The sequence below is a fragment of the Cnephaeus nilssonii genome, assembly GCF_951640355.1.
Source record: "Cnephaeus nilssonii genome assembly, chromosome: 9".
Lineage (NCBI taxonomy): Eukaryota > Metazoa > Chordata > Mammalia > Chiroptera > Vespertilionidae > Cnephaeus > Cnephaeus nilssonii.
This window is the reverse complement of record NC_137080.1, coordinates 17,750,797-17,775,016: the sequence shown is the minus strand read 5'-3', so window position 1 is coordinate 17,775,016 and position 24,220 is coordinate 17,750,797. Positions and strand designations below refer to the sequence as shown.

At 36.2% G+C, this 24,220-nt stretch overlaps 1 protein-coding gene across 1 annotated transcript in view; it reads right to left on the bottom strand.

The window, feature by feature from the left end:
* Positions 1–3,443: 3,443 nt before the first annotated feature.
* RSPO3 (R-spondin 3) overlaps positions 3,444–24,220 on the bottom strand; it is an 84,247-nt gene continuing 63,470 nt past the window's right edge. Inside the window, exon 5 of the mRNA XM_079781372.1 lies at positions 3,444–4,661. Coding sequence (XP_079637498.1) covers positions 4,474–4,661 — 188 coding nt within the window. The 3' untranslated portion in view covers positions 3,444–4,473. The remainder of the gene's footprint in view (positions 4,662–24,220) is intronic.

The following is a 24,220-nucleotide window of genomic DNA, read 5'->3' as shown; positions in this document are numbered from 1 at the left end:
CTTTGCCTGTTTTAGATGATGGTTATGTTACTCCTTGAATTACCTGAGCAGCAGAATGGGCAAGAACAGGTATGTGATGATTAAAATACTGATGTAGAATATCTGAAGTAACTGGGAGAAAGTTAGGCACGTTTGAACGAAGTTGTTTTTGGCAGTTCTGATAGAAAAGACTTGTTGATGTTTCTTCCTGCAGCAATACAATTCTGAACAGAGACTCAGGGAAAAGATGATAGTGCTGGAAAATATCCTGCTCACACTGGAAGAGAACTGAATTGAGAGCCAGTCCACAGTTATAAAGGGTAAGAGTAATACAGAACTCTTCCCAGGAGCCATACAGGTTGTCCCTTTCTGTCTGATTTTGGTCTTTTTCTGATGGCACATAATTCTCATTTCTCCTTTTCCCTCCAAGCACACTTGCCTTCTCCCATCCCATTCACTGGCCCACTAGCCAGCCCACAGGCCCTCTAGAGCACGAACACACACACACACACACACACACACACACACACACACACACACAGTCACCCATGGGTTCAGATTCAGAGATGAGTATTATCCTGGGTTGAGAGCTCTGTGATTTGACTTCACAGTCTTCTCCTTCATGAAGTCTGGTTCAGATCATGGGAAAATACTTCCATAATGTGTGTCATGGACATCCTTGGAACTAATCATAAATACGGCTTTAAAGAATATGATATAGGGAAGGAGTGTGGGCTTTGGAGTCATGAAGAGCTGGGAGTGACTTCCAGGCTCACTGAATGCTGGCTGTGTGACTTTGGATATTTTTATGTGCCTCATTTTCCTCATTTTTAAAACAAGAATGTCAATAGCTCTCTCAGTGGACCTTTGTGATAATTACATAATATAACTTAGTCAATGGTAAGTGGCTAGCAGAAAAGAGATATAGACAGTTTTTTGTTACTTTTTCTAATAAATCTAGAAATATAATAAAAACAGTAATACATACTAAGTTAGTGAGATAAAGTATCATTGCTTGGAATGGGACAAATATAATTTGATTTAACCAACAGCTTTATTTAATCTTATTATTTCAGAGGAAGATGGATTTATTTTGGCTTCCAGATTACTCTATTTGTATTATAATTGAGAAAGAGTCTACTGGGTTCCTCTGCTATTAAAGTATAGCCATGGGATCCTTTAAATTATTATAAGGGTACACTTACATGGATATTAAAACATATTACTAATCAAGAAATAAAATTAATTTCTATGTGTTACTTGTGGAAATAGTTATTACTTTCCATTGATATTTATATATTGAATAGTTATTATTATAATGAGTGATTAACCTTTTAGTTCTCATAATAACCTTGCAAGATTGGTATTTTCATTTCTTTTTTGCAATGGGGAATAGAAGAGACAATACAACTGAGAGACCATACAACTCTCCCAAAGTCACACAAGATATAACCAGTCAAATAACAGAAGCAGTATGTTAACACGGGCTGTCTAATTTTAGCTATGGTGACTTTCCTACTTTCTTTTATATCTCCCTTTGTGGGAATCCTTCTCCATTCCTGGCATGAGCCATATTTATGTATTTCTTCTTTCCTTCTCAATGTTATTCATGGCAATATTTGAAAACCATTAGTGTAGATAACGTTTAATTTAATAACATCAGAGTAGTGGAGTTTAATCTGTATACTTTGAGAGCCTACACATTTCTACCTTTGGGAAGAGCAAGTTGGGAAACCCAAAGGACACTGCTGTTAATAAGGGCTAGTTAGGGACATCACCTTGAACTAACAGAAGTGTCACATCCTCCCCTAACTGGGACTATAGAGATCATCTCCAGCCCATCATTTTTATGTTGTGCTTAAGAAATGGGGACCAAGAGCAGTTAAGTGATTTGCCAGTGGTAAGCACCTGGGACTGGAATCTAAATCTGCTGATAGAACAGAGAGACCTTCCCTTAGTTATAAAGCAGAGTTTGGAGACCAGAGCAAGAGTGTGGATCAGACATAGACAGATTTAGGTTGCTTTACTCTCTCAGTTCTCTTTGTGCCAAGAATTTACCAGCCATCTGTTACCATTAACAGCTTACCGGATCTTAGAGACAGAATCAGAGCAGAAAGTTAATGCCTTCTGTGACCAGAAGTTGATCACAAGTTTTTGCTCAAAGTTGAGTTGGCTGCTAGTATAAAGGTCATAACGATTCCATGTGCCTAAGGATCTATTAAAGATGGAATTGAGAATTGTAGTTAAAATTGATGCTACCTTTGTCTGCAGTTATATTTCACTCAATGTATAAATATTAATGTTAGTTTCATTTCACTTTCCTTTGTAATACTTGTGCTTTTAAGTACTGCATCAAGGATTTAGATGGTGTGCCATTGTCTGGAGGACCACAGGGTAAAAGTCTTGTCATAACACATGAGAAGACATGATAGTCATGTGCCACATTTTGGGGTCCTGGCTTATTTAACCCCTTTCCAGCACTGCAAAGGCAGGCATGGACTTTCCCAGGAATTGCTTATTGAAATAATGAAGACAAGGACAAACATAAAAAGATACACAAAAATAATTTGGCCACTTATGCTTGACTAGATAAGATTGAGAACAAAGATGGTGTTTGAGACCAAACAAAAATTCTAGAACATGGGAATATACTTTGGTTATCCTTGGAAGCATAAGTTGTAGTTGAAGATAGAATTATATTTATACATTGGGACTAGATCTACTTAGTTAAAACACTTTTCTCCCGGGGACAAAAAAAATCACCAGAGTAAGAAACAGGAATACATCATTCAAATTGTTTGTATTTTGGAAGAGCAAAAGAGAAGTGGAAATGAAAGTAAGCCAATCAGTCCACATGACAGTGCAGTTAGTGGGGAAAGAATGACCAGCGATAGGCAGCCAGAAGCCCAATTCATTGCAAATTCTTCGGAAAGTAGTGATCTCTGCGGGGCTAGGAAGCATGGTGGACAGAGCAGCTGTGCCTCCTTCCATTACAACAGGAAGGGTAAGGCGGGTCATGAGATTCTGTGCTGCACACTGAGGTGCCTCTTCCGGCCCTAGGCTGGCTGTATCCCCTGTGAGGCCTTCAGCTAAGGTGACTTCAATCCCCGAAAGAGGTCCACAGACTGAGAAAATATGGAGAAGTAAAGGTCAGATGTTCACGATGTAGGAAAAACCAACATACAAGAAAAGATGCTAATTTCTAAGCAATAAAGTAGTGCGATAATTTAGGAAGGCCTTTACATCGATAACCAGAATTTTGTTGATTAAAATAAGAAAATAAATTGAATAAATATCTCCTAATAACCTCTAAATAAATCTCCATTGGCTCATGTCCAAAGATGGATTAAAAAAAAAAAAGCAATAGAAATGTAATATGTTCTTACATAGGATGTAGAATTATCTTTTCTAATCCATGAGACTGTGAGAGAAACAAGTTTCCAATAAAACAAAATGAACCAAACTTTAAAAACTATCAACAAATATATTTATTGTGGTGGCTTTCCCCCCTACTAGATACACCTTGTTAGAAAGTAGTATCCTTTTTAGTTCAGGTGGACCATTAAGCAGGTAATAAACTTGCTTCTCCCTCATTGAGAAAGAAAACACATAACTTTGCAAACATGTTATATTCTCCTTGCTCTAGTTTTTGTGTTCTATGAATCAGAATCTTCTAATAAGTATGACTTTGCTTTTGGAAGTAAGTTACAGGTACATGTTTACAGACTTATATAACCCAAGGGGTAGCAGAGGCTGAACCACACAGTGCTGACATAGACTGGAGGCCTGTTCCGGGGAATCACAACCCTTCACAGTTTTGGAAAGCACAAAAGTCATCTCCAACTCGATGGTTTCTTCCACAGTTCGCTTTTCTCCAGTCCCAGGCAGTATATTTAACTCTAGGTGCACTCTCATGCTTCTTGCAGGACAGGACGCGGGGAATAGAACTGATCTTAAAACAGTTGTTTCCGTGGTGATAGTTCTTAGGATTCCAAATGCCAGGCCCTAGCATTGGAGCACTCTCTAGATCTCCTGGACAAACAATACTGTCCTTTGAAAGGTGTGTCTCTCTCCTGATCTCTTATTTATTTTGAAGGGATACTGTATCTTTGAATTTGTAGAACTATCTTTTGCTTCTTAAAATAAAACGTTGAAAAAATATTTTTTAATAGGGAAAAGATGTTGCTTCTCCAGATGTCTTCGTTAGGTTGTTAGAACTTATAGCCTATTGATAATTATGTACAAACGTCCTTGTCTCTTAAAAATGCACAGAAGCACGTAAGATAACCATTCAAAAGCATCCCTTCTTTGAACTTCGGGCTCTGTTGTTGTTGATTATGCTTGCATGAAGATAAAACAACTATTTGGAATGTTGTTTGGACCGAGCAGTAACTGACACATTGTCCATTTGTGATCCTAATGGCTAGAGCACCTGTCCTGGGCATCTGGTTGAGATAGCAGCATCACGAGTCTACAACAATCTCATGGGACCCTCTAATGCACAGTGCTGACAGATACCGATTTCTGTTGTTTATCTTGGACCTTTCGCTTCTTCTGCTGCTGTTTACTTTCTCGTTGTTCTGGGGTTTCTCTGCTGGGTTCCAGACCTTTGTTATCAGGCACTGCGTCCTTATTTTCTTCTTTATTAAGTTTTTTTCTTTTCCTCTCCCTTCCTTTTTTTCCTGAAATGAAAGGATACGCCTTTAAAAAATACATTCAATCATGTTCTATTTGGTTATTCTAAGTTTTTTAAAATGAGTTAATTTTCTCTTGGGTTGCATACTATACTCATAGATACCAAATATCTACTATTTAAGTCACTCACTCAACTACTCTTTCTTAAGTCCATATTATATTTCAAGCAATATAAACATGAAACACATACAAAATATAATGAAGCAATTAGTAGATAACAGTTCTGAACACTAGAGGGTCTTATTGTTATAAGTTTGGTAATATTTTACTTGATAGTTATTTATGGATATTTAATAGAAAGTTTTGAAGATTTCTTGCCACATAAGAAATTTATCAGTGAGTATATATTATCTGGCTCTTATTAAGGCACTATTTTATATTCAAATTTTTCCAAGTAGCATTTACATATTTGCAATGTGTCAATATATCTGCATGCCATCTACTAGAACTAATTTATATAACAAATATGCAAAAAATAGTTCATGAAGAATATCAAGATAACTTTACATACTTTAACATGAATATTTGTATGTTGATCTTAATTTCCAGGGGCAGTGGTGACTATAACACCAATAACCCTATAGTATAAACTGCAAGGGCAGGGACATTGTGTATCATTCAATCAAATGAGCCGATAATTATTGTATATATATTGGCTTCCAGGGAGGTCTCTGACATTAAGCTGGGTTTGAGGCAAAGATTTAAGTCAGGTTCACACTATGAGGCATTTTACAAAGTGGAATCAACATGACTTTAAAGGTTTTTATGTGGAAAGGCATATAGTGAGGTAGACTGGAGCCTGGGTAAAGAACTGAATTTCTTTCTGTTGGCATTGGAGAATGGCTGGAGATTTTAGAAGAGAATAATATAATTAAAGTGCATGAGCCTGGCATCAAATAGGGTAGATTGTCTTTATTTATTTCCAAATAGTGAATTAACTCGATGTTTTACTACTATGTAGACATTTTACATATTCAGTCAACAATGTAAAATAATTTCTGAGAGCATGATTTTAGGAGCATCCATTAATACATAAATCCCAATGAGAAATTACTAATTCAATATCATCATAAATGAAAATTAGGAACTAACTATTCCTTGTTTAGAACAAATTCTGATAACTCATGTTCCCATCTACTAAGCCATGTAAAATTTGATATTAGTCTCTGTCTACAAAAAGCTGCTTTGGACAAAGGTATTTTGGGGAAATTATTTGCATGAGAGAACCAAAATATTTTCATGTCCTGAAATAGGCTGCAAATATTGAATTCAGTGGTTTGGCTTTCCTTTCCTTGAGCTCTGGTTTCAGAATCCCAGGGAGCAATATTATTAATAGTGCATATGTGTACTTGGCCAATACAGTCTCCTTGGATTAATGATTTTATGCCACAACTAGCTTTGTCTGAGACTATATTTACAAAAGCTTCCAGTTACTTTATGAAAACCTGCCTTGTTAGGCTCAACATAACACACCTCCAAATTCTGGACTGTAAAAGGACAGTTAACGAAAATGGGAATTCAGACCACTGTAAAGCAAATATCAAATTGTTTTGGATATGTAAAGATGAACAAAAATTATTGGAGTTGACTATGAGGCCTGATGTACCAATTCCATTCTTCTTTTCGCTTAAAAGAATACGTCTGGATTTATAAGATTCTGTGGAAGAAATCCATGTTTTGTTTTGTCTTGGTTTTTTTTTCCCCCCCATACTGGCTTTAAATACTACACATTGGAAGTGTTGACTTGCACTTGGTAACTAAACAGAGAAAACTGAAGAGTAAATTTACCTTACTGAATATGTAGCATAGTTTAATTTTCATAAAGCCTCACCAATTGAAAGAATGAAGTGCTTGTTTTCATGGTATGTGCTTGGTTTTCAGAAGGACATGGCCACAGAGTTAAATTATGTAATATTTCCATTTTGAGGAGCATTTTGGAGGTGTTCAAGTTCAACTCTAAAAAAATTGTCAGTGAAAATCATTCCAAAGTTTCATGAAAACTACTGACCCCAAACAAAATGTTACTTTTTATGGAAATCATCCAAAAGTTCAGTGTTTGACATTGTTCTCTTGATGATGATCCAACATCTTACAGCTGTGACCCCAACCATAATGTTTTGAACACATAAGTAATATGTTGTTTTTTTCCTGGTCACAGATTGATTTATATGTTTTTTAGCCACTTGTGACAACATACTCAACTTACAGTGCATTTCTGCTTATTAGCAAACTGATAGGATTATTTCTTAAGACAGGCAGAAACATTTTTGGAAGTAGCTTGTATTATAGTTTTATAATCCAAGGAATAGCTATTTAGTCTGGGCGGTGAGTGAAAGGGGAGGCTCTAGTAAAGCAACAGGAAACTAGCACATTGTACATTGTTGTTGCCCAACAGAGAGCTATTGCACAATAGAAAAATGGGATTATTATTTTTTACAGGCCATGTGTTCGTGGTTGGAAACGCTAACTACCCTTTTGCATAAATAGTATATTTTCCTCTTGTCCAAGAAATAAAATAGAAATGCAGAAGAGTGGCTGTAGTCCATTAAAAATCATGTGCAATTTGGGAAATTTTGCACGGTTTTCATTAGGCCTCCTTTTTCTCTTCTGGTGACTTTTCATTGATGTGGTCAATAGTTATTTTTATATATATTTTTTGGGTAATTTTGCAAACTAAGCATTCCAGTTATTACAATCTTACATGTATGTTTTTGTATTTTCATTCATTGATTATGTGTGTGTGTACATGCACACGTGACCCAGAATTGGGCTGTAGGTCGTTCTTATGATTAAAAGAATGTTCACCTTCCCTTAATGTTCCAGCTAAAAGAGCGGTGTTTGGGTAGAAACCATCCAAAGGGAAACTTCCATTAGTAATCAAGTACAAGTTGAGCTCCAACAGGGAGGCACTGTGGGGTCATGTTGTAGACCACTGTCTTTAGAGTCAGAATAACATGGTGCTCCAATTCTAGGTCTGCCACTACCTGCTGTGTGGCTTTTGGCCCTCACATTGTTGATACCTCTCAGAATTAATTGCCTGATATTTAAAATGTAGATAATCATTAATACTTGTTAAACTTTGTAAGGATTACACAAGATGCCTGGCACACATTAATCGCAGGAGAAGTGAAAGCTAATGTCATTAACTCATTCCACAAACATGAATTACACCTCGACTCCATGCTAAAAATTGTGCTAAAACCTGGAGATACGAGAGAGATATGGAGACAGACACAATGATGAGAAGTCACAAGCTAATACTGAAATAGAGGTATGCGCAAGATCCTTTTGGGAGCACAGAAAGGACAGCATTGGACTCTGCCAATGGAGATGGATAAAGACTCCCCAGATGGGGTGATGTGTGAGCTGAGCCTTACAGAATGAGTGAGAGTTTCCCAGGGTGATGAGGGAAGAAGGTATGTGGGGCAGTGTCAACGGCATGAAGGCATCCAAGGACATGGTGAATCTGGAAAACTGAAAGTAGCCTTCCTTGTTTTGATCATGGTTTATATATAGGATATTACCCAGGAAACTGGAACGATATACAGGACTTGATTGCCATATTGGGAGTTTGTCCTGAGGACCAGTGGTACTGAAAACTGGAGAAGGGAAAGTATCAGAATCTGAGAGCAGGGCAGAGTTTCAGTGTTTCTGTGACTAGTTTAGAAAGGCCAACCAGTTGTTTTGAGATTAAACTTGATTTCCTATTTCGTAAACACTTCTGTAAGTAGTAAGAATCCATACAGGAGTATAGGCAGTGACTGGTATTCAGACCATATAGCCACATATTATTTAAGATTTTGTGGCAAACCAGTACCACATCATTGAATAGGTGATGGAGATTTTGGGGATTCTGAAATTAATGTTTCATTAATACCAAAATAGAGTCATTATGTAAGCACTTCCTCGGGCCTTTTGCAGACCAGGTTTCCAAGCATAGATGACATTTAAAAACACAGAGTGTTAGGCCTCACCCTTGAAGATCATGATTCAGTCGTTCTAATGATGGGCCCAGGAACCTGTAGTTAATGACAAGGTCACCCCCATTCTACTCTGATGTGCAGCACATTTAAGACCCATAGCTGGAGACCAACAGAAGATCCAATGTCCTTAAACATATACTCTCAAAATTTATTTCACATCATATAATTTCTCATTTAATTTCTTATATATTTTCCCAGTGGATAGCAAATATGTTTGGCTTACTGTTGCTACTAATATTTTAAAATATATTTTTATTGATTTCAGAGAGGAAGGGAGAGGGAGATAGAAACATCAATGATGAGAGAGAATCACTGATTGGCTGCCTCCTGCACACCCTACACTGGGAATTGAACCGGGGCCTCCTGGTTCATAGGTCAACACTCAACCACTCAGCCACACCAGCCAGGTATGTTGCTACTCATTTTTAAGGCAGGTTTTCTGATTAGGTACATTTGACATAGATACCTACATACAAAATAAAAATTAGTTGCTAATTGTCTTTAAAAAACCTGTTCAAATAGAAATACAAACTAGAAAGCATAAAGATGTAAAAAGGGAACAAAGAGAGAAGAAAATGATGAGTTATTTTTCCTAAGTTTTATATTACGGTACATATTTAAGTTCCAAATGAAAATGGAAACCATAGAAAATGCTCAACTACCATTTTAAATGTAACAAGGTTATGAATAAAAAGGTTACTTCCATATAATCACAAATAGAATTGATTTATTGAAAATTACTTAAAATATAAATATCAGCGCATGATTTTTCTGGATAGTTAGAAACATCTGTGTTGTGCGTAGGTCTTTAGAAAAGCTACCGCTTAGTGAAATTCTTAAAAGACACCACTAAGGGGAGCCATTGAGCTTTAAGTAGCTCCAGTTCCAAGACAAACCTATTTTTTCTCAAGAAGCTAAAAATGTATCCCACACTCTATTCTGAGAACTAAATATCACTGAACTTACCACTCAACCCAATTAAATAATTATCACATTCAAATTTAAAATTTCTGCTAAGTCTTTTCTCTTTATTGGGTATGGAATAAAATTGTTGAACACCCATAGCTTTATACACTTCAAAAAGGCACACATGGTGTGAAAATGCAGTTAATGTGATGGTTTTTTAATGTAGAGTTGCACCGGATTTTTATGTATAGAGAATGGAAAGTCCAACTTTTGTTCTTTTTAGTTAATTTGCAAAGGCAGGGGAATTGCTACATTATAAGTACTTCAGCAAATACTATCTATTGTGTAGATCGATATATACTTAAAGGAATTTGAATGGTGGTTTATATATAAACAGAAGAGCTTGACAATGGTGAAGAACATAGCTGAAAGCCAGCAAGGCTAATTCCTTCTCAGCTACATTATTACCAAATGGAATTGATTTGAGAAATGCATTCAAACCTTTTGTCTTTCGTTTGCGTGTTTCTTTTAATAAAATAGAAATACTTATTTCCTGGCTATTATTTTAACCTAGAAATTTATAACAGTGTGGTGGAAAATTAAATAATAGATAACTTTAAAATGGGCACTTAATTTCTCTAAATTGAAATGTAAAGCTACCTGATTTATCTACTCCATAATTTTAATACATGAATTAATTCAATGGCATTTCTATTTAACTTCCAAGATGTTTCTGATTAGTTATTTACAGAGAAATAATTTGACACATCATTCCACACTCCACTAGATGTTCTTCATTTGGGAAAATTCCCTTCAACCCATTTTTGCAAAGTTAGTTCTGATCATTGAAACATATTAAGATGGAAATAGTATTTTGCCACCAATCGAAAAGAGCCAGTTTAAGAGATGCGTTCTATTTGTGTCACATCCTTTTGGGAATTCTGAAATAAGAGTGTCCTGATGTAAGACAATGAGAGTAAACTTTAGGAAGTGAAAGGATAAACCCAAGCGTCTTAACAAGCCCTCAGGGTCCTTGCCCGGTGACATCCACTTCTGTAGCCTCACACTTCTCTTCCTCGTGCCCCCTGCACTCCACTCACCACAGCCCACACTATTTATTGGCCCCAGATATTTTACACATCAACCTAAAATGCCTTCTTTATTGCTGGCTCTCACCCTAACCTTTTCCTACACAAGGTTCTATATGATTCTATTTTCTTTGCTCCAAAAACTTCCAGTTACTAACCTGCTGCAATTTAATCAAGCTTCGGTGACTTGGAGATCTGCTTTTAAAAATAGGAAGAGTAATGATAACAAAAATTTAATGAATACTTATGTGCATCAGGCATATTTCTAAGCAAGAGCACTGTGTCTACAATCTCTATTATAAACCCCTTTAACAGATGAGGAAAATGAGGGCTCTTAACCCCCGTACTCTTCTGCTTCCACATTATATCTCCATAGAGCACAGTGTGACATGGCATCCTTGTTTTATTTCACACTTAAGCCACTGGGGAAAAAAAGTGTCCAGGTGTGAACCTATTAAATAGATGTGTTTTATAAAAATTAAGGTTAAGAACATATTTACCCTCTTGAAATTTGAATTTTCTGAGCAGCAGGTCACTCATCAGAGTCTAATGGTGTTTTGTGTCAACACCATTCAGTTACCTCATTCTCTACTCTCTTCTTTTTTTTTATTGCCACAAGTATATTTATTTTTCTGTATTTTCACCCTCCCCCAAGCATGTAGAGATAAGATACAATATACATGTAATTTGAAATTATTTATATGGTATATCTCATTTAGAAACTTTATTTTATATTTAAACTAGCACCATTACATTTTGAAATCCTAATAAAATTATCAGAGATTTTTATATTTTGTTACACTTAAGACAAAAAAGGAGAAAGAAAAACTGTACGAATTTAAAATGTAAGATTCCTCTGAGGTTTGAATGCAGTCCTATCGATTCATTTTATAGTAAACATCCTAAATATCAATAATCACATTAAAAAAATCTATATTTCCATAATCTGGATTAGCATAATGAACTGTTTTTGCCAAATAGAGTATTTCCCTTATAAATCGATTATGTCAATAGGCTTTTATAGATTTTTTTTCCTTCGGTTGTTTCAATAATATCACTCCACACTAAAGACTCAAGTCAGATGTCTTAATAGAAGTTTCCACACACAGCCTTATCATCCCAGGGAACTCAATTGTACCTCATTGCTCCTGTTGCCCAGAAAGCTAGCCTGGACTCCTTGCGTTCAAAATGACTTTAGAGTTTGAAAGAAACTGTTAAAGATATTGAATATTGCATACTAGAATGCCTTCCTTTTGGAAATTCGTAATAAAAGGATACTTAAAAGTGCAAAGAGGAAAAGTACCCAGAAATTTTGTACTATTTGCAATATTTACAATGTACTCATTATAAAAGCAAAGGTTATTCTGTATTTCATTTTATAATATTTTAAAATACTTACGTTACAATTTGTATTACATAACTATTTTAAGTTCAGTATTCTTAGTTACTGCTGTTTAAAAAAATTAGCTGTCAACTCTGCTACAATGTGCTATGAAAAAAAAAAAAAAAAGTTTAGCCTGGCCGGCATGGCTCAGTAGTTGAACGTCAACCTATGAATCAGGAGGTCACGGTTCAATTCCTGGTCAGGGCACATGCCCGGTTGCAAGCTTGATCCCCAGTGTGGGGTGTGCAGGAGGCAGCTGATCAATGATTCTCTCTCATCATGGATGTTTCTATCTCCCTCTTCCTCTCCTTTCCTCTCTGAAATTACTAAAAAGTATTTTTTAAAAAGCTTAGTATTCCTTTATGTAGACTTATTGTACTTCTCTTGAATCAACCACCTTTTGATGAAAAGTCCATTTGCAATTAGCCATTTCAGTGTTTCAGTTTTCAGTGCAAAATCCCTTAACTTGACTATGAAATTCCATCCACCACACTAGGCTAGATTACAAAACTCTCAGAAACCAAATCACACACATGTTGAAAATTTCTGGATCTAAGCATGTTCGTATAATGTGTTTTGAACTAGATCTTTGGTCTTAGGCAATTGTATAAGCATGTAAATATTGGATAAGCATGTAAATATTCTGATTTTTAATTGCTGTCAAAGGGTGTGCTGATGAATTTCATCTCTTGAATTCAATCAAATTTTGTTCATTACTCTTGCCATAATTCATGACTAGTTTGTAAAATAATTATTATTGCTCCCTTAAGAAGAAATGACTATATTTTGATTGTGTCATATACAGTTTATGAACTTCTAATAAGGAAACTTATGTGATACTGCTTATCTTCATTTTGGACGGTTGTGTGGCTGGCTCATCTGTTTGAAAAACCACTGGAGCCTGCCTGTCAAGTGTTCTCCCTGAAATTTTGCGTTTAGCCCAGTCTTCTCAAAGCATTAATGACGATATCAAAACTGAAATGATGTGTTTATCTTTTTTGGAACTTACACTCTACCTTGTCCCTTCCTCACTGCCTACCCCTGACTCATGCTGGCTGCTACCTTATATCTCAAGGTGGAGATATATGTGTGAATAGATGAAGTGTTTATGTCAAATATTTCTTTTATACCATCCTTTAAAAATCTATTTCAGTAATATAAATATTTAAAAACAAAACAGTGAAATAACATCTTTGAAAAATCCTATCATACATATATTGACAAATTTAAAGTATGTAAGTAGCATCACGGATAGGTTTTTCTATGAAATTATTTTAAAGCAGAATACACAATTGTCAGTGATTTCTTTAAGAAGTCTGAAAAAAGTATGTTTAATATTTCATTATAATTATTTAAAAAACTTTTTACATTCTTTGTGATTAATTAGTTTCCCTAATTTTGTGTCAATTTAAAGTTAAATGTAACAACTTTATTTACTCTATCACTAATCATCAAATAAATTGAAAGTATTGCCTAAAGTATAGATTGCTTTGAAAATATGAGTCTTAAAAATATTTGTTTCCAGGTGAATTTTTACTTTCTTACTCTAAATCTGAGTTGACAATCATTACCTCAGCCCCAATAGCACATGTTAAAGTAACACAATAAAGAATGCTTAAATTTGTTAACTTACCAAATTCATTTACCTTAGAAAACCCCAAAACCTCACTTGTATCAATATTTGATTCTGAAAGTTAATAATATTGTTTTTTTTTTCTTCCTTACATTTTCCTTTCACTAGAGAGCACAGTGGTAGCTTTTTTTTTTTTTTTTAATGCAGAGCTTAGAATAACACCAGTATTTACAATTTCCCCCTTTTTTTGTTTAGTTAGATATGTAGGCTCACAGTCAGTCTCTCATATTTGAAATGCATGTTCTGGAATCTGTTTATGGTACACATCCACCAAATGACTCCCCATTCCCCTCCCCCCCTTTTTTTTCCCAAGAGAAAGAGACTCACTAAGCCAAAAGCACTGTCTTCATCTTTGATGAAATATAGCTTTCCAATTAACAGGAAAGTCCTTCATTTCAAAAGGCTGAACAGAATGCTACTTGAAAATTCATTCCAGCTGGTTAACTTGAAGAACTGAAAGAATTCCAAAGAAAGAATATTCTCTTGGCATTTATCATTTGATTTTCATTTGGATAAATTTCCGTTTGCTCCCAGCACTTGTCTCAGAATTTTGTTCTTCTGAGACAGAAAAAGAAGTGTTGATAGCCATGTTTGACGGCGCTATACTTCCTTCCTTACCCAAATTGTCTACTTGGTTATATTGACAAGGGAGGGGTGGCCTCATACTTGCTGACACATGTGCAGTGATTGATTATACAAGAAATGTTGATATTATTCTGATCTCTTTCATCATTTTATACACTAGTTGCCTCTGCTGTCTAATTCTCATTCTGCCATAGCCCACTCTTCTTTGAAGTTTTTTTACTATTCTGTGGAGGGGGGTGGGGAAGGAATGTAACTCTAATCAGGAATTACATCACAGGGAAAAAAACAAATTCTAAGTCTCTTACTTAGTGTGCATGACACCATGATATTTTTAGTAAAGATGCCACACACTTTTAAATAGCTATAATTTAATATTTTCAGCTATTTATTGGTTGCCTATGTAAAGCTAATATTTTTTATGCACCTTTATTACATTCTCAAATGTTTTCAATTTGTTTCAGTGTTATCTTTTTTTTCTTGTTACAAACTCTATCTCAAACTATTGATTTTTTAACTAGTTTGGAAAAAATAGGAAAACCTCACTTAACCTCTACTATATTATAATTTGTAAAAAATAAGTTTCATTCATAATATAAATAAGATCATATGGAAGATAATGCAAACTTTAAAATACTTTTTCTCCCTATTTGTTGCTGCAAATATCTGTTCTTAGAAATACTTTCCACATGCATTTTCATAACCAGCAAGATAGCTCCTTGTAATTATAGTGCTTCATCAATAGTGGTTACAAATACTTGAATGGAACACAACTAATTACTTAAAAAATTTTTTAAATAGTATTTTCTCTTTCTTTAATATATTTTATTGATTTTTACAGAGTGGAAGGGAGAGGGATAGAGAGTTAGAAACATTGATGAGAGAGAAACATCAATCAGCGGCCTCCTGCACACCCCTTACTGGGGATGTGCCTTCAACCAAGGCACATGCCCTTGACCGGAATCGAACCTGGGACCATTCAGTCCGCAGGCCAATGCTCTATCCACTGAGCCAAACCAGTCAGGGCTAGTTACTTTAAATTTTTTTGGCAGTTGAAAGTTTAATAATCTAGAAATATCAACCCTATAATTAAGCAAGATTAGTAATATTTCAGTTTCTCATTTTATAGCTTCTTACTGTGCTTCCTTTATTATTGTATTGGTGTGGGTTATTGTGGAGGAGAGTTGGGAGAATAGACACATGTGCAACAAATGTGTATGTATGTTTGTGTATGTCTATATAAATATTTATGAATGTATTTATTTATAGGTCCCTTCCCACCACAGATGGAAATGTTCTATTTTCCTGATGGATTGAAAAACGTAAATTCAAAGACCAAAAGCCTGTTTTCCAATTGAATTTTCAATATGTATGAAAGGATATTCAATGTATTTACCAGTCCTTCAGAAATTTGAGCCCTTAAAGAGATTTTGCTAGATTATATGATGTTTAACTTTTTCTTATCAAACATTTTTTCCATATGTTAAGACATGCAGCTTCTCTATTTTTGTTCCTTGAAAACTTTCAAAATGTTGTGGGGTAAATAGAACATGATCCTCTAATAAGCATCTGATTAATGGAGAAGAAATAAAAGAATTACTTTTATTCTTTGGTCACTCAACCTTTTATAGGTGGATTTTCCCAACTGACGTTCTCATTAGAACCCCAATTTGCCTCCTCTTTCTTTGCTAACTAGTTAATTTCCTTCCATAGTTTTGATCGGGTCCTTAAGTATATCGTAATATATTATCTACTGAATTTTCATTTATATCCAGGCCCTTTTGCAAATTGTCAGATGATATTAAACTATGTTCTTATTTTTTTATAATATTAGGAAGAGCAATGTAGTAATAACTTCATATATGATAAACTTGTCTTTATAGAATCTCAAAATTAATTTTCATTTCCTTTAAAAATATTAAAAGAGAAAATACGATCCATAGGACAGGTTATTTTTGGGTGGAGAGGGTAGATAAGATTGGGGCTTCTATTAGTAGGTTACTGATTCATTTTGTGCACAGAGAACCTCAGAATCTTATGAAATCCACATACCTGATCAGCGCTGATGTCATTGCTATGGCTCAGCCCATGTGACTCAGTGGTTGAGCATTGACCTATGAACCAGGAGGTCATGATTTGATTTCTGGTCAGGGCATATGCCCAGGTTTTGGGTTCGATCCCCAGTGTGGGGTGTGTAGAAGGCAGCCGATCAATGATTCTCTCTCATTATCGATGTTTCTCTCTCTCTCTCTCTCTCTCTCTCCCTTCCTCTCTGAAATAAATAAATTCAATAAAAATACATTTAAAAAAAAAAGAAAGAAAAACCCCCACAAAGAGGTAGTTTTGCCTTTCTCTTTGGCAAGACCCTGTATATACTAGCTACCCAATAAATATTTGTTGAAGAAATTAAATGAAACAATAAATAATGCTCTCTTTTTGTTATTTCATACCTGTCATTCTATTTGAGGAAGAGTTGGGGAAGGTCAGGCATAGAGAGAGATGCTTTGGTTGTTATTCTCACATATGCAAGCATGCTGTGATTATACAGTATTTCAAACAACTTGTCTTAATGACTCCCATTATTATAATGGAGTCCTCAGCCAAATAGCCACTTCTGTTCCAATATCAGCTTCACGTGGCTACAGCCCACTCCACAGGACTTCATCATGGTCTCAGGGAAATAATTTTGACCTGCCATGTTGTAGAAGGTCATCTTTGGGACCAAATCAAAGATGAATGAAAAGATTGTTCTAAGATTGCTTCAAGAAGAGAGCTTAGAAAGTCCAGGTTGCAAGAGAGAGGTAATTCTGCTCTTTTCTCTTATTTTTAGAAGAAATTGTAATTCTAGAGCAGTTTGGAGGATTTGAAGGCTCTAAAAGTTTCACTGAGGTGAAAACAGTGGCCTAACAAAATGTTCCTGAGACTGGAAAATAAGAGGTGGTCAGGGAGAGGGACAGAAAGCAGGAATGGAAGAGGAGAGGAAGGGATTTTTGGATGACTGTAAAAAGTTTAATGCTGTCAAATAACCTTTTCTTCCTTAAACTCCCTTTTATAGCAGGAGTAAATGATGCTTTACCTGGTGGAGTTCTTTTAAAATGATGAAATATGACCCTGGCTTCCCTTGGCCCAACTTGGGGCTTTTGAAGTGGCACTGTAGTCTCAGAAGCCCGATTTCCCAGGTCTGAATGGCTGTGGCTTTTGTTGTAAGCTGTTGAATTCTGCTTTCAGTGGAATTCCAGCAAAATGAAGGGCCACTGGTTACTATGATGAAACTTCTAATTTAAGAGGGTGTGGCAAGGGCAGAGATGGCATGTGTAATATAATTAATGGGGAGAGAAAGTCCTAGAAAAGACTGAAGTAAAGGAGCTGAAGTTTAAAGAAATTGTGGTAATTCCTAAAGGAATGAACCCTGGCTTGATCAATCTCCACGGAAATGAATAATTATTGCTCAATTGAGTATTTAAGAATCAAATAAGCCGAGGCCGGTTTGGCTCAGTGGATAGAGCGTCGGCCTGCGGACTCAAGGGTCCCAGGTTCGATTCCGGTCAGGGGCATGTGCCTTGGTTGCGGGCACATCCCCAGTGGGGGGTGTGCAAGGGGCAGCTGATCGATTTTTCTCTCTCATCGATGTTTCTGACTCTCTATCCCTCTCTCTTCCTCTCTGTGAAAAATCAATAAAATATATTAAAAAAAAAAAAGAATCAAATAAGATGATCTTGAAAATTAAAAAACTAAATACATTTAAAAAAAAAAGTTTTAAAGGGGTCGTTTTTGATAACCCATGTTTTTGGATTTTATTTTCTGGGCAAAGTGGGTAATCTTCCCGTGTGCCTGAAGACCACACATTAAGGTAGAAGTAGGAATATGCGTGATCCATGATTTTACATAAGCTCTTCCCTTATCTCTAGGGAATTTTTAGGAAAGGGGGAAGTGGTCAGGAGGTGATTAAAAATACTGGGAATTAAAAATATTTAGGGAAATCACGAGAATTTTTACATTGGCAGATCCGTCTCTGCTGTGCTGGGGGTTGGGGCGAACAGGAAGGAGAATCCTTGGTCTCCATTACGTCTTGGCCATTTTTAATCAAGCACATTTCTGGGCCCTGCAAACTGTTGGTACCTTTTAGCTGCAGAGGCCTTGAGGACTTAAGCACAAATGTCCCCTGGGCAGACTTCCCTGGGTATGAACAGGTCTGGGTGTGGGTGTATTCATCTGCCCCAACAGAAAATAATACCAGTGATTTCTAAAAAACAATGACTATTTCAGAAATCACTGAATGATCTAATAGATGATTTTCACTGCCACTTACCACACATGGTAAGCAGTTGTATTCTTTACGTGCGCTAATATATTTAACAATTTTATGTGTCTATGAACGCTTAACATATTTTACTGTACTAGTTAAGTCTTTTGAAAAAAGTACTCTTTGCTTATATAGACGTTCTTTAAGCTCCCTTTCGAAGGTGGTATCTCCATGAAGGCTTCCCCTGCCATTCTCTAACAGATTCTGGAGTTAGAAAGATCTGAGTCTTGGCTAAACCACTGGTTATTGTCTCTCCTTGGGGGTGGTTACATAAACTCTTAAGAACTCATGAAAAAAAAAATGTGTGCTTAAAAAATATGTGTGACATTAAATTAAATGTCAACAGTCTGAAATGGGTAACAGAAAATGTGCGTTTTAGACGTGGTTGTATTACTTAACAGCAACGTGACCTTAAGCGGAGCCCTTTGCGTGCTTTATTAACTGGAATGGGCAATTCCTATTATTCCCACCATGTGGGGTAGGGTGAGGAACAGATGATATATAAGTACTTAGAAAATGCAAAGAATTGGTGATGACGATGGTCCCAATGAAAATATAAAATAGTTGAGTGAAAAATGTCACTTTTGAAAATAGAACAGCTTTAATCTGACTGGGGTAAAACCTCAGGGGTACTTGCTTCCTTTAAGGCTTTTGGTGAAAGAACTTAACGCACTCAAATCCACCTACTTTAGTAAAATTTTGAAAATTCCACCTCTTACATATCTCCCAATTGTATTATTCCCTCCTCTACCTTATTTAATCCAAATGCCAATCATCTCTAGAACGTATTTTTGCAAAAAACCAGATCACGTTTTTTGTTTGCTTCCTGTGGTTTTTCACCTTCCTGGTGGGTTACCTTCGAATAGTGCAGAGGGCTGGTCTACTGTTCCTTTTGGTCTCTCTCTCTCTCTTTTTAAAAATATGTTTTTATTGATTTTTAGAGAGAAAAGAAGGGGGATAGAGAGACAGAAACATCAATGAGAAAGAAACGTCATTGATCAGCAGCTTCCTGCACGCCCCCTAGCAGAGATGGAGTTCACAACCCCAGCACATGCCCTGACTGGGAATAGGACCAAGACTCTCTTGGTTCCTGGGTCGACGCTCAACCACTGAACCACGCCAGCTGGGCTGGTGTCTTCTTTTTAAATCTCTCCAGTGCCATTTCTCCCACAATTTGGATAACATAGTTTAGAAGACCCCTCGGAATCTGACGCCAGCCTATTTTATAAAGCATTATCTCTCCCTAATTTGCCTTGTTTCTGCACATGACATGTCTCTCTATTATTTGATCACATCATGCTCTTCTTGCTTTTGTGCCTTAGATGCTGCTGCTCAACGGAAAAATTCTACGTGGACTACAACAGGCAATAACAATTCACCTCCTCTGTTTCAGAACACCTTACATGCCCATTATTTGTTTCCCGCCATAAGTATTTGTGTATCTTCCTTGTCATTTTCACTTCTAGCATTTAGCACGGTTCGGTTCCTGATATATAGTTGTTATTCAATACACAAAATTGAATGAGAGGATGAACAGGCAGGATGTTGAACACCAGAATCATGCAAAGCACCATGAGTGGTGATACCACAAGGCTTAAACAACAAAACAGTTCAATGACAATAAAAACAATTACACGTAAAAACACATCTCCTCCTCCTCCTCCTCCGCCTCCTTCTCCTCCTCCTCCTCCTTCTCCTTCTTTTGAAGTCCTCACCTGAGGATATTCTTCCATTGATTTTTAGACAGAGTGGAAGAGAGAGGGAAAGACAGAGAGAAATATTGATGTGAGGGAAATACATCGATTGGTTGCCTCCTCCATGCACCCCAACCAGGGCCAGGGTGGGGATGAGCCTGCCACTGAGGTACATGCCCTTGACCAGAATCAAAGTCGGGGCCCTTGGGTCTGCAGGCCGATGCTCTATCAAATCGGCCAGGGCTAAAAACTCATTTTTTAGTTGGACATCAATTCTCTGAGATTACTTTTACTTTGTCACAATTATAGTGCTTTGTTTCTTTATGCTGTTCTCAGTAAAGGAATCTCTGCTTTTGGTGGTGATGTGATCCATTAAATAAACTGCTCTATATGAGGCATGGTGTCATTACATCACCCCAGCTGGGAGCAGTGAGGATACAAGACTTACTCACAGTATCATCGCATCCAACTTCCAATTTCTAGGCCTCAGTTTGTCCTCTGATTAATATACACAACACACGCATTAGGAATGATAAATTTATTCATATTTTTCTACAGTTTGTTTATAAGAAAAATTAACTTTCCTTTTTAAATCTGTAAATGATAGGGGGAAACAGAAAGAGTAATGAAAGAACTGGGCAGACTTAGCTGAATCTGTCAACAATTTCTCATAGAGGAGATCATCAGCGTGAGCATCCAGTTCATAAAAATGAGCAATGCCAGTGAATGTTTGTCCTTGGCTTGGTGACCATTCGCCTAGGGTCCATTAAGAGAATAATATTATGTAAATTGGGGACTCTTCAAATTTCTAAGAAGCATGAGCCATTTTTTTTGGAAGAGTTCCATGGTAGGCAAACTAATAGCTTCTCAAAAATGACAATGTCCTAATCCTGTGATTATGTTACTTTACATGACAAAGAGAATTAAGATTGCAGATGAAATTAAAGTTGCTCATCAGCTGACTCTGAGATAGATTACCTGCGATTATCCAGGCAGGCTCAGTCTCCTATGAATCCGTAAAAGTGGAAGGCGAGGCAGAAGGGTCAGAGAAATGTTATGTGAAAGGATTCCACCTGCCATTTGTGGCTTTGAAGACAGAGGAAGGGACCATGAGCCAAGGAATGTTGGCAGACTCTACAAGCTGGAAAAGGCAAGGAACTGGATTCTCCCCTAGAGCCTCCGGAAAGCAACGGCCCTGTGAACACCTTGATTTTAGCTTGATTAGGCCTGTATTGGACTTCTGAACTATGGAACTCTAAGATGAAAATTTTGTTTTAAGGCACTAAATTTTTTTTTATAATTTATAACAGCAATAGAGCACTAATACAAGCTCAAACCTTGTAATGGTTTTCTTATATTTCAGTTCATAAACACATGACAAAAACAGTTTTGAAGACCAGTGTGTCAATGTTTAAATGCTCTATATAACCTGAAGAGGTCATCCTGGTTATGAAAAACACCTCACTTGTCTACACAGAGTTTTGGAATATAAACACCTTAATTTCCTTTCTAGAAACTTTACTCCAGGAAATTTGGAGAAATTAAATTTATTGGTGAAAAATAATAGATCAAAAGCAGCCAAAGTGTCATAAAGAACCACATCTTAATTTTTTTAAAGTTCATACCTCTACTATTTATTCAGTTCCTATGAGAACCAAATTTTTGCTTTGTTTAAAAAAAAAAGATCTGATTATTAGCCAAATTTTAAAACAAGGTGAATGCACCCCCTCTTACTTTTAGATAATATGGTGGAGACACACTCAGTGTCAATTTGTGGACAAGAATTCCTATTAAGCAGATATTCATCTGGACTATATCATCTGCAAGATCAGCTTTGAGAGAAAGGAGAGAATGTGAAAACAGGGAGATTCTTTGAGAATGAACTTATGCCTTTCTCCATGCGCCCACATCAGTGTGGTTACAGAACTTTGGGGAATTTATTCCAATGTTTTCTCTACTCTTGGTGTTCATTGCTTCAGTTCTTCCTATCAGAACCTCCCGAGGTCAGAAAGTTTTGCCCTTTTCAGAGACTTTTTTTTCAGCTGGTGAAGGCTTCTGGGCTAACCAGAAATCAAAATGGGATGCTGCATTATGTCAGAACTGCATGTTTAGTCTGCCTTCTTAGAAATAATCAAGAAAAGTTATATGTGAAAAGACACAGATGCTCCTTTCTCAGAAATAGTTTCATTCTTTTGAAGTATAAAATGAAAAAGTCGAGTTGAAGTCTAGAACAATATGTATTTTGTATACCTATATAGGTTTTATTGACTTCATTTATAAAAGTTCACCAAATATAAACATCTTTTGGAAAATGCCTACGATTATATACACATAGCATATGTATTTACATATATTATTACTATATTATATAGTATATGTAATACAAGGCAGTAAATGTTTATCATGTTGCTGCTGACTCTTAGCTCAGATTGTGCTTTTTGAAAATTCATAGGAGCTTGATATTTTACTGTTTATCCTGACTTATAACTGAGCATAGTTGTAGCAGAGACTATATAGATGAGACTCCCAATCATTTTAGAAAAATCTTTGACAAGATACCTGACACTAAGTTGTCCCAAATGTAATCATTTTATTTTTTGATTTCTATGATTATGTGAAAAAAGGGATTAAATGAAACCTGCTTTAAGAAATATATTCCATATAATGAACAACATAAACTGATGAGCAAAAATAGAACCAGCGTTACTGAAGCATTGAACAGACTGTCCAACCTATGAGGGAAGGTGGAGGGTGAGGGGGTAAGACATCAACCAAAGGACTTGTATGCATGCATATGAGCATAACAAATGGACACAGACTGGGGGTGGGGGGCATGTGTTAGGGAGTGGGGTGGCTGGGGAGAGGTCAATGGGGGGAAAAGGAGACTTATGTAATACTTTAAACAATAAAGAATTAAAAAAATAAAAAATAAAATCATAAAGTAAAAAATATATATATTCCATTGTGAATTTTATAATTAAGCTTATGTGTATATCTGAGAGAATCTTGAGTTGTCTGTGACATTTATAGTTGTTGTGTAGCCCAAATTATACAAAATATCTCTTTTGTCAACTACAATATAATCTGTTTAAAAATATATACAGTGAAATATAATTAGTTAACATTTTGATAACTATAAAGACTCTCATAGGATGCATAGCTCTAGAAAAGCGGCTAAATAAATATCTATTTAAATATTCAGTGAATGCCAGTTTCATTTCATACTTCATTTCTATTTCAGAAATGAGTCCAAGAAGGACTATATCCCACAGATTATGAGACTAATAGTAGCATACTAAAATTTATTTCACCATTCTGTTTTTTAGGGGAAAAGGTAACAACAAAACCCCACTAACAAAAACAAAACTTTAAGATCATCATTTGGCTCTCTCTGACTTCTTCCCCTGGACAGCACTTACAGTTGATTTTTGAGGAAAAACAAACACATTTAAAAAAAATTGACTTCTTATGACTTTTTCTCAGTTCACATTAAAGTTTTCTTTTTTCACTTAAAAAAATATATTTTATTGATTTTTTACAGAGAGGAAGGGAGAGGGATAGAGAGCCAGAAACATCGACCAGCTGCCTCCTGCACACCCCCTACCGGGGATGTGCCCGCAACCAATGTACATGCCCTTAACCGGAATCAAACCTGGGACCTTTCAGTCCGCAGACGGATGCTCTATCCACTGAGCCAAACTGGTTTCAGCTTTCACTTCTTGTTTCACCACTTTAGTTGCTCACCCAGCTTTGTTTATTTGTTCCTATAGCTTGTGACATATTAAGTTCAGTTCACACCCGATCACCAATTCTGATAGAATATAGAATTAAGTTCTTATGACTGTACTAAATTCCACATACTACTGACACGGAACATTTGGTGCCAACCTCAAATCGATTTCAGGTTACATTTGCATCCATGTCGTCTTTCTGACAGGGCACTCTCTACCTTCTGCTATCTCAGGGGAAAACA